Source organism: Oryzias latipes, chromosome 5 (assembly GCF_053564925.1).
Source record: "Oryzias latipes strain Hd-rR chromosome 5, Olatipes_Hd-rR_3.1".
Taxonomy (NCBI): domain Eukaryota; kingdom Metazoa; phylum Chordata; class Actinopteri; order Beloniformes; family Adrianichthyidae; genus Oryzias; species Oryzias latipes.
Genome location: NC_136241.1, coordinates 17,484,692 through 17,500,384, shown reverse-complemented (window position 1 = coordinate 17,500,384; position 15,693 = coordinate 17,484,692). Strand labels below are relative to the sequence as shown.

The following is a 15,693-nucleotide window of genomic DNA, read 5'->3' as shown; positions in this document are numbered from 1 at the left end:
ATTTCAGTGAGAAGTGAAATGACTCTGTGGAAACTAGGACTTTTCATTTTACAGCATTGTCAACATATGGCAATAACGCTGTAATAACAAATTTCTACTGGGTTTTATTTTATCACGGGAGGGGGGGGGGGGGGGGGGTATACGTTTCAATTTATGCTTTCACTTTAAAAAATAAGTCCAAAAAAAAAAAAAAAAAAAAAAAGTCCTTCCTGCATTTACCGCCATGTATGTAAAAAAGCGGCACACTGTTTTGAGAGGGCTCACTTGACAGCCGGTCGACGACAGAGGGCTGGCTTGACATTAGTAAAGTTGCATGGCTCCTCCTTCACTCAAATGAAACATATAAATCAACTTCCAAGAAGCGCTTCACGCCGTTGTTTGTCCAAGACAGCGAGAACTCCCCCATGTTTAAGCAAGTTGATAAAGCCGCACCACCCGCTGCTCCACGGGAACATCATCGGACATGTCGTCTGGACGTCAGCAAATCGCAGCATGTCCTGTATGTTGTTGGCACTTCTTTGGATGTGAGCATCTACAGGTAAGGAAACACGATCAGCTGCTGGGTGAAGCAGAGACAAAGGCTTCATAAAGGATTACAACTTCCGGTGTTTGCATTCACTGAGCTATGAACTTAAAAAAACAACAACAACCAAGTATTATTTTATGTGATGATTGATTTGGCTTCCACTTCTCACTCAAGTCTCACCGATGGAGTGTACATAGATAATCACGTGATAAACTGTGAGCCACTGACTGACCAATCAGAGCGAAGAGGTTTGGTTGGCACAAACCCCGCACAGCTGTCGGTCCCGCTCCTTGGACCAACTGTTTTGTAAGAAAAGAACATACGAAACACGGTTGGTTTTTCGGGTAACGTGAGGATTGCAGTCTGGACTCCCAGCCGGAGTTTGATGATAAAACGCAGTGCCGACATTAAACTAAACAATGCTCTTCATTCAGGAGAAGAATGTTGTACCATTTTCAGATGTCGAAGAGGGTACAATTATAAAGGTTATGACATAAAGATGTTCGGATAATTTTCATAAAGTTTAAAACATTTTGTATTATTAGAACTTAAGCTGTTACTGTGCACAATAGTGGGCGAAGTTACGAGTCTTGTACAGTGGGATTGTGTTTTTGTATCTGCCAACAGTAGGGACTTAGTTAAAAAAAAAAGTAATGAACAAATAAAATACTGCTGCATAACCAACTCCATGCCAAAGGCCAACCTACAGAAAAAAGACTTGATGACTGAAATCTGGGGTTTTGCAACCCGAGTGGTTATTAACCAGAGGACTGCACCACACCTATGCTGAAATTTGGCCATTATTCTGTCTCAAAAGCATTCAGGAATTAGCAGTCCATGTTACATAAATCAGTGATGCTAAATGTTTTTTTTTATTTTAAGAAAGTTTGATTATCAAAATTATACAGAGGCTAATTAAGTCTAAACATGTTCCTGAAAACTGAATGGAATTTGAAGCAACTTTTATTATCATGAAGGTCACTGATGGAAACTCCACCAAACCTGACTATAGGTGATTATCGGGAAATGTAGACACCTTCCTCTCGTGCTTGTGGACAGAAACAATGACTGAGCAGTAAGATAAATGCACAAACTCCCTCCCGGCTACACGGTTCCTCTTTGCTGATCTGCCTGTCACAAAATATGAACAGTGAGGCAAAAAAGTATTTAGCACCAAATAAGTTGATAATAAGTTCTCCCACTTAAAAAGATGGAAGAGGTCTGTAATTTTCATTATAGGTATACCTCAACTATGTATGACGGAGAAATAAATAAATGAAAGTAAAATTACAAGATTTAAATTCATAAATTTACAAGAAGTACAGCAAGTGAACAGCACGCAGCAGCAGAGCCTAAACTTAATTGAACAGGTAAGCTGAATGTTTATTGATAAAGTCCAAATTGGAAGCTCATTTGCTTGATTTACGACTTATTAATGTTTTATTTATTGATTGGGGGTTTGCAGGATCTCTGCAGCCTGTTAAAGAAGCCATCGGTATCCCTGCAACTGTCCACTTCAATCCTTTCTTCCTCCACCAAGGACAAGATCTTTAAGTCTGGGTGACAATTCCGGTCACATTAGAAGGCACACTTTTAGGCATTTTCAACATTTTTATGCTAATATAACAGACTATTTTCATGTATTATTTTATGTTGATGTTTCATTTGGAGGAGGGGACGTATGTAACACTGTTTACCTTCCACATTTGTGTTCTGCGCATGACAGGTTCATGACGTAAGGTTACAAATGGACTTCTGGGTATGGAAATGAAGAGGAAAATAAAGTTGTGGTCCTTTACACCCAAACATGTCTCTGAACTCCTTATTTTACATTTGAAACTCCACTTTACCGACTCTAGCCATTCTGTTTTCTGAAGACTGAAATATTCTTAAAGACTCGGCTTTACTTCTCTCAAGCAACATTTTGGCTTTTTTCTTAAAACTTTATTACGACTTTATTCTCGCCATTTACCAAATAAGAATATTCCTAAATTTTTAAAGCTTGTTGGTCTTTAGCCTTCATTTAAAGACATGAACAGTCTCTGCAGCCCTGGGGCTCTCTGGGAGGCAGTTTCACAGGCAAGGTCCATAAAAACTGAAGAAGCCTCGCTGTAAGTTTTGGTTCTAACTTTAAGAATTACTAAGAGGCCTGTACCAGAATACTTAAAGGTATGAGAGAGCTCATACTATAAATTCCCACCAGATAGATATGGCGGCCCAAGACCAGAAAAGCATATATGAACCAATAAAAACACTTTAAAAGCAATCCCGAATTACACATTAAAATGGGTGTAATACCACTCGCTGGTCCTTGTCACCACATGTACGGCCGAGTTCTGCAGTAGTTGAAGGTTTGATATCTTCCATCTGGAAAGACCGGGGAGCAGGGCATTACAATAATCTACTCTGCTAGAAATGATAGAAAATGTTTTTTAGGAGGATACAGTCCTTTTTTATGCACTAGCTCTTCTGCTAGTGCAGCGTTGGAGTGTTTCCTCGGTGCTGGTCTGTCCCTTGAAGTTGGTCAGCTGTTGAAGTCCTTGCCACACCTGCCGAGGGTTGTTGTTGGAGAGGTGGTCCTCTGTTTTTCTTTTGTAATCCAACTTGGCCTTCCTGATCCCTCTCCTCAGGTCGGCTCTGGCGGTCCTGTACAGATCCTTGTACCCTGACCTAAAGGCAGAGTCACGGCCTTTTAACCTGACCTCTTTGGTCATCCAGGGTTTTTGGTTAGGAAAGACCCGGATGCGTTTCACGTCCGTGACAGTCCCCATACAGAAGGTGATGTATTCCATCACGGCCTCTGTGAATACTGTCAGGTCCTGGTGTTCAAAAATCTCATAATTAAATGTCACCTTTGAGGTAGGAGTTTTGTCTGCAAAAATGGCCAAAGGGTACATCTTTTGTGATCTGCCTATTTGTGATTCATCAAAATAAAAAATAAAAACCTACTTTTCATTTCCCATCTCCAAATTTCTTACCTTTAAAAGGTATAAAAACTCCCTTTGCAGATAAAATACTTATATTTTATTACTCATAGGCTTTTTTTTCAAGATGTTTGGTTACACATATCTGCTGTGTTGCCTAATATTCATGTGTAGAAACAGTGATCCGTTGCAAACTTTAAAGACAATGTTGTTTAAAACAGGAAGACACTTTTAAAGAAAAGTTGCTAAACTTCTAATGCAATAAGATTATAACATGACTTATTCAAGTGGCACACATCCTTTATTTGAAAAAAAAAATGTTATTGATACATTTTTCAATGTTGGCTTTTAGTTTATACCATGTTTAAAATTATTTTAAGCTGACCACATTTTGAATAAACATGTTTTTGTGTGTGTGTTTGTTGTGCATTTGTGTGAATTGAGTGACTGTCTAAAATATGTGACTATTTGGCAACTAAGCAACATTTAAAAATGCATTTGAACAAAGAGGAGACTCTATGATATCAGTAAGACAAGATACTGGTCATCAGAAGGTTGAATCTGTGGCATCCTGCTGATGAAAAAGCCTTTGGGCCTGACACAAGTGGGCCAGCACAGTTGCACAGTTAAATAGGCAGAAATAATACAACTAATCTCCGTTTCATTATGAGTTTAACTCACACTGACGAATGTTTGTCATCTCTCATTCTGAAGGAAAATGTCGGTGTTTCATTGCTGTGGAGTTATGTAATCTTTACTGGTTTCAAAATCTCGCCTCAGTATTTCTCGGAATTGAAATTGTTTCCATTGATGACACACCAAATTATTTTGTTTCCTCATACATCACACTGCTTTAACTAAAAATTAAAAATTTACTGCAAATTAATGCAATAATCATTTTCTTCTCATTGACAGGAGTGCCCCTCCCAGCTCCAAGTTCTTTTCTGTAAAATGCACTCCCCAGGTTAATTGCAGCATCAGCCCACCAACTCCAGAAACCTCCCATCAGTCTCAAATTCCTCTTAACAGTAATACCAGTCTTCTCATCAGCATGGACCGTGCTAGTGAATTTGAAAATGAATCCAAGGTGAGTTTGCTACAAGTTTTTCTAAACTAATGCTTCCATTATTTGGGAATAAATAATTAAGTACGTCCACAGTTTCTACTTAGGTATATTTGCGCTAAGATTATTTATTTATGAAAGAAAACTTATGAAACAACTTGACGATGACATAAATCTGATCAGAAAATAAACTTCTCTGACTGATGAAGTTGGGAAATGAACCAAAAAACAAAAACAAAAGATGGTGTGGGATTTTTCCCAGTTTTTTTGTTTTGTTTTGAACACATTTTTTTTTTCATCTGTCATGACAAGACTAATCCCTCAGGTTCATTCTAAATTAGTTGCATGCAAGATGTTTGTTGTACATAAAAACAATCTGCTTTTTTATTGAAAGCTGTCAGTGCGCTATTACAACGAGGACAGTAATGCTGTTGGAGTAGCAGTTCTGCATTTAACAGCTGTTGGTAAGTTTGATATTGGAAATATGAAAATGTGTCATGTGTTAAAAAGAGCCATACTTTAAATGTGAGGTAATTCAGAAGCATTGTGTGATTATGAAAATGTATGTGTCATACAGAGATTTCTCTGGATGTGGATGCTGACAGGGATGGCATTGTGGAGGAAAACAACCCCAATAAGGTCTGTAGTTGTACCAAAATCTTGAAAGTGGTTTAGCAAGACAAAAACATCTCTTCTGCTTTGGCAGTTTAGATTAAAAAACACACAACATGTCTCCTAAGGATTTACAAAGTTTTGTGAAAAACCTGGAATATTTTCAGCTTTTGCTAACACCTTTTTTTATTTTATTTATTAACTTCTCCTGTCCAACGGCTGAGCAAACAGATGAGAGCTGAAGGACATGTGTTGGACATATTCTACTGTTACAACATGGCACTGGTCTGTCTGGCACTGGTCTGTTGACCATTCCAACTGTAAAAACTAAAACCTATGGAGAGGCTGCATTTCAGCACTATGGCCCCCGTTTGTGGAACAGTCTGCCAGAGGACCTGAGAGCCGCAGAGAGCATTAATGCTTTTAAGAAAAGGCTTAAGACCTATCTTTTTAACCTGGCTTTTAGCTCATTTTTTACTACTTTTATTTATTTATTTATTCAGTTATTTATTTATATGTACTTTTTATTTTTATTTTATTTATTTATCTATCCATTTTATCTTGTTTTATGAACTTGAACCTGATTTTTAACGTGTTATTTTAATTAACCTTATTTTAATGTTTTATTGTTTTTATCAATATGTTTACTTTTTTATTCTCATTTTTATTCACTTTTATTTCTGGTGCTTCCTCAGCTGGAACCTCTCCCTCTGGGTCAGCTACTGTTCAGCCACTGCGGCTCTAGATGGGGACCTGCATCACCGCTTAGCTGTGGTGGAGCGGTCCCCGCCTGTGATGCTGCATTTGACTGTCTATGCGGCTGTTCACGGAGGGGGAGGTTCCAGTTATTAGCGTTTCCTGCATCCTGTTTTTGTGCTCAGCCTCTTTCTCATTGTCCTCTGCCATCACTTAAGGGGTGGGAGGTGTGAAAGGAGTGGGGGGCTGGGTACGGGGAGGGGGCCCTATTTATTTATTTATTTTTATTCTATTTATTTTTAATTCGTCAATGCTTGTTTTTATATTTTGTTGTGTTTTAATGTAAAGCACTTTGTGTTATATTTTTATATGAAAAGTGCTTTATAAATAAAGTTTGATTTGATTTGATTTGAACATGGGGTTATGAATCTTCTGACACACAAGGAGTATATTTGAATTAACCCCTTTTATTTTAGACTAAACTTTGTTTATATTAATTATATTTGTAACAGTTTTTTGTTGGACCGGAGAAGAGAGAGGGAGGTTGGAGAGAGGTGGGGGGTTAGGAGGGTTATTAAAGAGGGGGGGGGGGGGGGGTGTTGAAAGTTTAAAACATTCTGAAGGAACTAAGTTTTACAATTTTATTGATTTTTTTAGATATAGGGTAATTAAACTGATTTACTGAAGCCTATGAGCCATAAAACCAATTTCTATAATACAACACTAAAGTAATTTTTTTTCTAAAAAATCAATAAAAATATATATATATATATATATATGCTTACTGATTTTCTTTCATACAAGTTTTACTTCACCATACCTTTAAATAATTTATTAAACCTTTTGTTTTATGCCTGGTTTATTCAAATCTGTCAGGGGTCATGGAAGTGGGGTCCTAATGGGTATGGAGCCATCCTTTTGGTCAACTGTGACTCAGAGACAACCAAACGCTCTTTGAAAAAGCCAGACTGCATGCTGGACTACATCCGCAATGTCTCAGGTAATCTATTATTGTAAACTCCCCCAGTAGCGCCAGCCTTTTAAACCCCAACATTTTTCAGAGTGTTCAATCCAAGTGTGATACATGCTCATTAGCTGTTTAGATAGATACAACTTTACAGTCCAATACAAAAGCTATATCAAAATCCTTCTGGATTTTTGGATTTGGATTTTCATAAAGGAGAAAGTTCATCTGTTGTCTTTTTTTTTTAGAATATTTTGAGAGTGGTTTGCTAAAGTTTTTAGGAGACTTGATGCACAACCCCCAACCCACCTGTGTTACTCTGTAGCATACCTGACAGTTTAGGGAAGTTTACTTCAATCAACCAGATGCCCACCTGAGATGCTCTGTGTATAAAGTATTTTATTTTGAAAAGGTGCACTTCAAACAGTAAATAAGAAAATGTTTGGAGTTGAAAAGGTTGGTAACTTTTGAAACGGAAAGATACAGACATGATCAAACAGCGAATCAAAGACAAATGGAGTCATGTTTTGTTTTTTTCTTCCAGATTCATGTCTATTGACATGCATTTACTGTACGTTTATTTTACTTAAGGTGCTTTTACAATAATTACAAGAATCGTGGTTTTAAATGGAGGTTTGCTTGGAGAGATCTTTGTTATGATTACTGAGGAACTTTAGTTTTTAATACATTTATCTACACATCAGTAATGCACGGAAAATAAGCTAAAAAAAGCTACAAAGAATAAAAAGGGTGAGTTTAAATTTTGCCTCAAAGATTTCCTTTAATAACATTTGTATGACCTTATGTGATTGAGTATGGCTCAAAATAAGAACAAAACGTTTTGTCTAAAATTTAAACTAGGACCTTTGAATTGTGTAAAGAGTTTTGCCACACTTTAACATCCTTGTTCCATCTGTTTGTCTGGAGCACATTCTGTGTGGGCATCCATTTTCTCTGCTTGATTACCTGTGGTTACATATTATATAAGAAATTTGCTTTTCATGCAGATCTTAAGGACATGTCACCCATGAAGCTGCGAACTAGAGGTCCTTCTCGTCTCCCCAAGGGCTACAAACTGATGATGCACATCTGTTTAGGAGATTCAGAGAAAATCCGTGTCTTTGGATCCAAATCTGGCAATAAACAGGTTAACAATGCAGGTGAGCTGGAGTGTATCTACGCTTTCAGTTAGTGGGAACTGGAAAAAAACTTGCAGCATTTTTGTGTAATTGAAAAAGCTCCAACACAAGTGTATTCTTGTCCTTCCTCTTGTCTTGGCAGTTCAAGCACTCTTTGTTTTGCAGAAAGCACCAACACTGTGAAAGACTATCCAGTAGTTCTGGGCCCTGAGGTCCTTTCTCAGGAGGTGCCTTACCCTGGAGGCGATGCAGAGATGGACTTCCATGTGGAAGGTCTCGAGTTTCCTGACAAAGACTTTGATGGGCTCGTCACCATTAATCTCAGTCTGCTAAAGCCAATTAGTGATGTAAGATCTGCACACATCCCTATTTAATCTCACCTCTTTGTATTTATTTAATAAAGAGTTTGTGACATCCATGGTATTTTTCACAGAAAATAACATGGATTCAGTTTTTACTCTTGCGTTTTAACAGGCGGTTCCTGAGACTCCCATTTTCACAGACAAAGTGATGTTCAGAGTGGCCCCATGGATCATGACACCCAACACCCTCCAGCCTGAGGAGGTGTTTGTCTGCCGGTAAATGTCCATGTAAATATGATGTTAAACAAGCTTTTGGTTTTCTTTAAATTGCAAAAAAATAAAAATAACGTAATGCTTACTTTAGATGTGGTTCTGCCAAACACAAACCCAAAACTTCCCATCCCCACTAGACAGGTATCTGCCTGTCTCCATTTATGTGCAGTGGAGTGTATTGGTGTTTAAGCCCAAAATTAGAAAAGCATGAACAGAATTTAAAACGAAGAGTTACGTGGTGCCACTTACTTTAAAGAACCGCATGACACAACTTGTTTCTTCTCCCTATTGAATTCCCAGAAACTCCTGAAAGCAACACAGCAGCTCCTTTTTTCTGCTATAGTTCTTGACATAAATTTATTACAAAAGAAGTGTTAAAAGCTCACTTTAATTTAAACTTACACAGTAAACTTAGACTTAAACTTTGTTTTGTATTCTATGTCCCTATAGAGCAGGGGTCGGGAACCTATGGCTCGCGAGCCATATATGGCTCTTTTGATGGTCACATGTGGCTCGCAGACAAATCTTTAATTATAGTTTTTTTTTTTCATTAGACCAGTCCTTCTCGGGCGCGATGCGATGCCAGAGGCGAGCAGTAGTAGCAGTGCTTAGAGAGAGAAATCTACGCCAGCGCTATCAGTTACTATTATCTATTATTTCACAGAGTTTGTACCAACTGGAAACCTTTGAATTGACGTGCCTAAAACTGCGCGCTCCCGTCTCTGAGACAGAGCGCGCAGATGCGGGGACGGGATGTGTGAGGGAGAAAGCAGAGGGTGGGGGTGAGGGGTTGTGGGGACAGCAGGTGAATCGCGCAGGGATTATAAAAACGTAAAACCCACTGCCTGTCACCCACTGCGGCGTGTGAGTGTGTGTTTGGCTCCGCGTCTGCATGTGAGCAGTCTTTGTCACATCTACAGAACATTCAGACCTACGATCACGTTTAAAGTCTCAACGCCTGCACGAAGCAGAAACTCACCACGTATCAACCAGACCAGACCATCAGCAAAACTACCACGAGAAATACTCATCATTTATTAGCAACAGCATAACAATGTTATTAAAAAGAATCCACAGACTTATTGTACTTTAAAAATGTTGAAATTAAATCAAATGCACACATTCATTTGTATATTTAGTTTTAAACAAATTGTCGCGGACTGAGTTGGATGGCTGTTGGGCCGCGTTAAAAGTTCTGGAGTTCATTGAACGCGTCAAGCAGAGATCTGATTGGCTCTCAGTTCTGTCGCTCAGCCTGTTGTTAGGTAGTTTGGACCAATGGGGTTCAGCTATGGGCCGAATAAGGGAAATGGGAGGGCTGACGCGGGAGCAGGTGAATATAAAGTTGGGAGAAGCGCTCTCGTCTCGGCGGGAGAGATTCAGGAGTTGCTGAATTAATTGAACGGCGTTTGTTGCGGTCTGCAGTAATCGGAATAAAGAACTTTAAAAGAGGTTAAGTCTCCGTGCCTCAGTGTGGGGAAGGGACACTACATTATTGTATGGCTCTTTCGAAATTACATTTCAAAATATGTGGCATTTATGGCTCTCTTGGCCAAAAAGGTTCCCGACCCCTGCTATAGAGGAACAGTTACAACACACTCAAGAGCTCAGACCTCATTTTACTTTCTACATAAAACTACATAATAAAAACCTTTAGAAGTCACTTTTATTCAAAGCAATTTACAGGTTATTGTTTTACAAATGGGGTAACGCAGGATTAGGTGTCTTGTTCAAGCACACAATCTCAAATTCAAAACACGGATCTACCAGTTACTTAACTCAGCGAGATAAACCCATCACTAAGTCTGTGTGCAACAACCCAGATTTTATCATTTGTGTTCTATTTTGCACTCTTCAAGTAAAAGGTGTTGCCATAATTACTTTTTTTCTCATATCTTGAACTAAGGTGCTAGATTAAAAAAGTTTAAAAAAAACTGGTTAACTAAATTAAAAAAAATGTTTTAATAAAAACTGCATGTCTGATTGTTTTGTTAGCACATCTGATAACCAACCGTTCCTGAAAGAGATTAAAGATCTAGTTACAAAGAGCGGCTACAAGCTGAAAATTTGTGAACCATTCATGAATAGAGGAGACCGCTGGATCCAAGTAAGAACACTTTCAGTTTCACTAAATAAAAATCCATATTTGGCTGCTAACATTTGTAGAGATTTTCTTACAGCTAACTGGGGTGAAATGTTGACACATTAAAAAATAGTATTTCAAAGTGTTTGTTTCCTCCATTTTCTTTTGTAAATTGTGCCACGCTGACCTAACTGAAACTGAACCTACAGTAACAGGGCGATTAGTTTTACATCTTGACGCCAAACATCGACAAGATCAGAAACTCACTGGATCAAACATGATGCAAATGAAAACCTTATTAATAACAGTTTCAGGCAAAGCTGTATGTAACAAAGTAAAAATGTGCCCTCATGCAAAAACCTGGTGACAAGAATGAGAAAAAACATAAAGTAATTTATTTATTCATTTATTTATTTTTTAGGATGAGTTAGAGTTTGGATTTGTTGATTCACCTCATCATCAGTTTCCTGTTGTTCTGGACTCCCCAAGAGACGGGGAACTCAAAAACTTTCCATGTAAAGTACTACTGGTAAGAAATCATTTAAGACTTTTATTGATGCTAATGGAAGCAAAATGAATTTCTTTACATACAAGGTTATTATAGAACTGGTTAAATATTTGGTCTTAAACTGTCCGACAATTTTTCGTTTATTCCTAATATTGTTTAGAAGTTTTTTTCAGATTTAAGTTCTCACAGGGAGAAGAGTGTGAATAGAGCAAATATATTTTAAGAATATTGGAAGAAGATGGAAAGGACAGAGGAATTTTCCCCCACATTTTGGAGAAATTTGACTCATTTTTTTTGATAATTTACTTGTAGTTCTCTGAAGGCAGAGGTCTGCAACCTGAGGCTCTAAAGTCTAATGTGGCACTTTTATCCCTGTAGTGGCTCTAAAGCTTTGAAGAAAAATACTATAAATTTGAATTTGGCTAATTTGTTTTTGTTAATTTAATTCTTATCGGGGTAGCAGTAGGGCGGTCGACCTTTGATCAGAAGGTTGCAGGTTCGATTCCCACCTTGCTCGCCCATATGTGTCGAAGTGTTCCTGGGCAAGACACTGAACCCCACCTTGCATCTGGTGGGCGCCAGTGTTTGGCAGCGGAGTCGCTATCAGTTTGGGAATGTGTGAATGGGACTCTGACTGTAAAGCACTTTGGGCCTTCGAGGGAGGTAGAAAAGCGCACTACAAGTGTACATATTTACAATTAACATAATTTATTAATGGATGTTATGATTTTTAACATGGCAGGTAACTGAGCCAATTGATGGTAGAAGGTTTAATCTACTGTCCGAGTGGTTTATTATTAGATCAGGCTTAAAATACATATTCTTATCATAATCTTATATTGTGATGCACAACAGGGTCTAGTTGGTGTTCAGAGGCAAAGTTCTTACATTCTATAATTGTATTACATATATAGAGTTACACATACATCGATATTGTCATATTTATACTTAATGGATAAATGAGAAAAAGTAGAAAGGTGCATCAGTCATAATGAAAGAAAATGTCTTGTTTGACTGTCTTGGATTTATTAATTCAAGTAAATCTGCAGCAGCAGGAGGATCTTATCTGACGTAGGGTATATTTTATTTTGAAAGGAACTTGCATGTATTGCTGTAAAAAAAAAAGAAATTAAAACCAAACTAGACCAAATGGCTCTTTTTTAGAGTTTAAGGTTGCAGACCCTTGGTTTAAGGTATGCATTTTAAGCCCTATTCTGTTAGTGTCCGTCCCCGTTAGACCTGGAGTTGACAGACTGGGACAGTACCAATCCTTTAACTTGTTTAACACATTTAAAACAGACCAAAACATCTTGTCGTGGATGTCTGCACTATCAGCTTTATTATTACTATTTTTTGGCCATCATTATTCCTAGACGGGAAGTTGAGGTAGGACGTAGTGGACAGGAGAGTTACAGATACTTAGAAGTGTCTCCAGAAGGTTTAATCTATGTACCAAATCCTCAAATTAGCGACAAATATAGCTCATTTACAACAATATAAATCCATACCCCACAAACACAGAGGACATAACATGCAACCGGATTCTGCAAAAGTCAGCTCAACAGACAAAGGGTCTAAACTGGTTCAAGGGTCCACTGTCTTGCAGACATTTGAAGCCATGACTTGTTTTTTAGCGGCTGTGGTACAGAGGTAGAGCGGTTAACTTCTGATTGGAAGATCATAGGCTCGGTTCTTGCCCTGCCCACCCATTTGTCAAAGTATCCTTGGGCAAGGCACTGAACCCACATTGCTCCTGATCTTAGTAAAGCGCTCTACAAGTATTTGCCATTTACAATTATTCCTCTCAGAGTGTACCGACATGTTTTTAAGAAATTGATAGAACTGAATAAGAGTTTTTCTATCCATCTAACAATATTTCAAACTTGGTTATTCCTTTTTGGGGTCACTGGAATGCTGCAGCCTATCCTAGCTATATACTGTTGGTGAAGACAGGATACAACCGGGAAAGATCGCCTGTGCGACTCAGGGCAAATAATTGTTTTTAGAATTTTTTATGAAAAACCTACTTCATAAAAGTTTCTCTATACTGTTAGAAGTATTTGAAAGTTAGAACGTGTTTAGCATATAATACATAGTACATTTTGCATTTGAAGAAATACATTTTATTTTTAGAAATAAAAAGATAGAACAGTAGTACATTTCTGCAGCTAGAGTTACAAAATGTAAGACTTTTTGCATTAAGTATTTACAAGGGCTTTTAAGAAAATGTTCATGCATCCCCCAGGGGCCTGACTTTGGCTACGTGACACGTGAACCTCAAAGTGATGAGGTGAGCACGATGGACTCGTTTGGAAATCTGGAGGTGAGCCCCCCTGTCACTGTGAACGGAAAAAAATACCCTCTGGGCAGAATCATCATCGGGGTTGCTTTCCCAACGTGAGTAACACACCCCTAAATGTCAGGAAGATTTTTCATATAACCCTTGTGCTATCTTAGATGACCCCACCCTTACTTTGACGTGTCCTCCCTACCATGATAAAGGTGGAAAGATTTCATGTAATCCATGGACACCAGTGAAGATCACAAATCATTGAAGAAAAAAGGTTCAGAGCACTGTCTGGTGGGTCTAGATGACCCAACTCCCAATGGTAAAGTGCCTAGGATAGCACAAGGGTTAAGTGCATTCATACATACTCAAACATGTTTCTTTCCTGTTAGGGCAAAAAATGGACGAAACATGACCAAAGTGGTTCAGGACTTCCTGTGGGCTCAAAGGGTCCAAAAGCCCATCGCCTTGTTTTCTGACTGGCTTGTTGTTGGGCATGTAGACGAGTTCATGACTTTTGTACCTGCACCTGACAGAAAGGTAAGTACTCTGGTTGAAGACAGAATAGCTCAAACAGTGACTGAAATGAAATGAAAATATTAAATAATGAATAAAAAATTTAAAAAAATACAAAAATAACGCTCATTAGACAAATGAGTCTTTCATGCCACCATGAAGGTGAATGACCCGTTCACTAAAAAGGTCGGGGTGGACATTTTCACCTTATTTTTTAACTGTCAGTGAAAGAACCAAATCTCTGATCTCTGTGGATTTTACAGCAGAAATGCTTTCTTTGTTTTTTTGGGGGTCATAGGGCTTCCGGCTGCTACTTGCGAGCCCAGATGCAGCCTACAAATTATTCAAAGACTTGAAGAACAATGGACACGGACAAGCCAGGATGTTTGATGGTACAGTCCTCACTTTCATAGCATTTTTATGAGTTGGAAAATATATGAATCCCAGCAAAGATTAAATTTATCAGACACTCAAACATACTCTTCCAAAAGGGTTCCCAAAAGAACGACAAATAACAGTGGAGGAAATCCTTGGTGATCGTGTTTTGCTAAATCATAATAACTACGTTCAGGTAAGTAGCAAAGATTTTTACACTGTTTTAAATTAAAGCTGCACATAAAGCCAAGGACTAACCTTGTGTTGGTATTTATAAGTTATTCAATATGATCAAAAATGTTGCCTACAATTCCCACCAACATACCAGCTTGCATACTATATCGTATAGAGCAGTGTTCTACTTATCACCTTCTCTTCTAGAGCTGCATCGACTGGAACAGAGATGTATTAAAGAAGGAACTGGGCCTGGATGATGATGACATCATTGACCTGCCAATTCTCTTTAAGTTGGAGAAGAAAAATGATGGGAGAGTGGTGGCGTTTTATCCTGACATGGTTTGTTTGCATTTGGACTTGTCCTGTTTGTTTGTTTTCTCAATTTATGAGTTATTACTCTCTGCATCAGCTCACCAAACAACAGAAATCATATTAGATTTAACAAAATATATTTATATTTAACAAAATATAAATCCCTTTTCAGGTCAACATGATTGTTCTGGGGAAAAACCTGGGCATCCCCAAGCCGTTTGGCCCTAAAGTGAACGGACGCTGCGCACTGGAGACAGAGATGTGTTCCCTGATGGGGGGCCTGGGCCTCAACTGCACATTCATTGACGACTACTACTCTTACCACAAAAACCTTGGAGAGGTGCACTGTGGCTCCAACGTCCGCAGGAAACCCTTTCGCTTCCAGTGGTGGAATATGGAGCTTTGAAAATTGAGAAGAAGAAAAAAAGGCTAAAAAGACTTTTGGTTGTAAAGGAGGCACCTACTCCACCAAAATGATCATTACATCATATATCATTTCACTCATATCATTACAAAACATCTACCAAAACAAACAAAAAAAGTATCATTTGGCCAAATGCTTTTCATATAACCCTTGTGCTATCTTAGATGACCCCACCCTTACATTGACGTGTTCTCCCTACCATGACAAAGTTGAATAAAGGTGGAAAGATTTCATGTAATCCATGGACACCAGTGAAGATCACAAATCACTGAAGAAAAAAAGGTTCAGTGCACTGTCTAGTGGGTCTAGATGACCCAACTCCCAATGGTAAAGTGCCTAGGATAGTACAAGGGTTAAGAACCTTGATTAAAATAACACACATATTTAAGGGAAAGTACTCTACAATAGGAAGAAGGATCCTTATGTCAAGTAAAACCGATATCGTTGTAAGGAAATTTCTTCTTCATTTTAGCTCTGATCATTTTACAAGAAATAAAGTACCAGTAACATCA

General features: G+C 38.3%; 1 protein-coding gene across 1 annotated transcript; it reads left to right on the top strand.

The window, feature by feature from the left end:
- The first annotated feature begins 166 nt into the window (after nt 1–166).
- On the top strand, nt 167–15,693 carry LOC101168861 (protein-arginine deiminase type-2). The gene is made up of 16 exons (XM_023954979.2): nt 167–538; nt 4,366–4,537; nt 4,908–4,977; nt 5,091–5,152; nt 6,698–6,821; nt 7,793–7,945; nt 8,090–8,271; nt 8,399–8,502; nt 10,495–10,606; nt 11,004–11,111; nt 13,336–13,487; nt 13,770–13,917; nt 14,192–14,285; nt 14,385–14,464; nt 14,650–14,784; nt 14,930–15,693. Exons 1-16 carry the CDS (start codon nt 405–407, stop codon nt 15,161–15,163), a joined length of 2,064 nt encoding a protein of 687 aa, XP_023810747.1. The 5' UTR covers nt 167–404; the 3' UTR covers nt 15,164–15,693.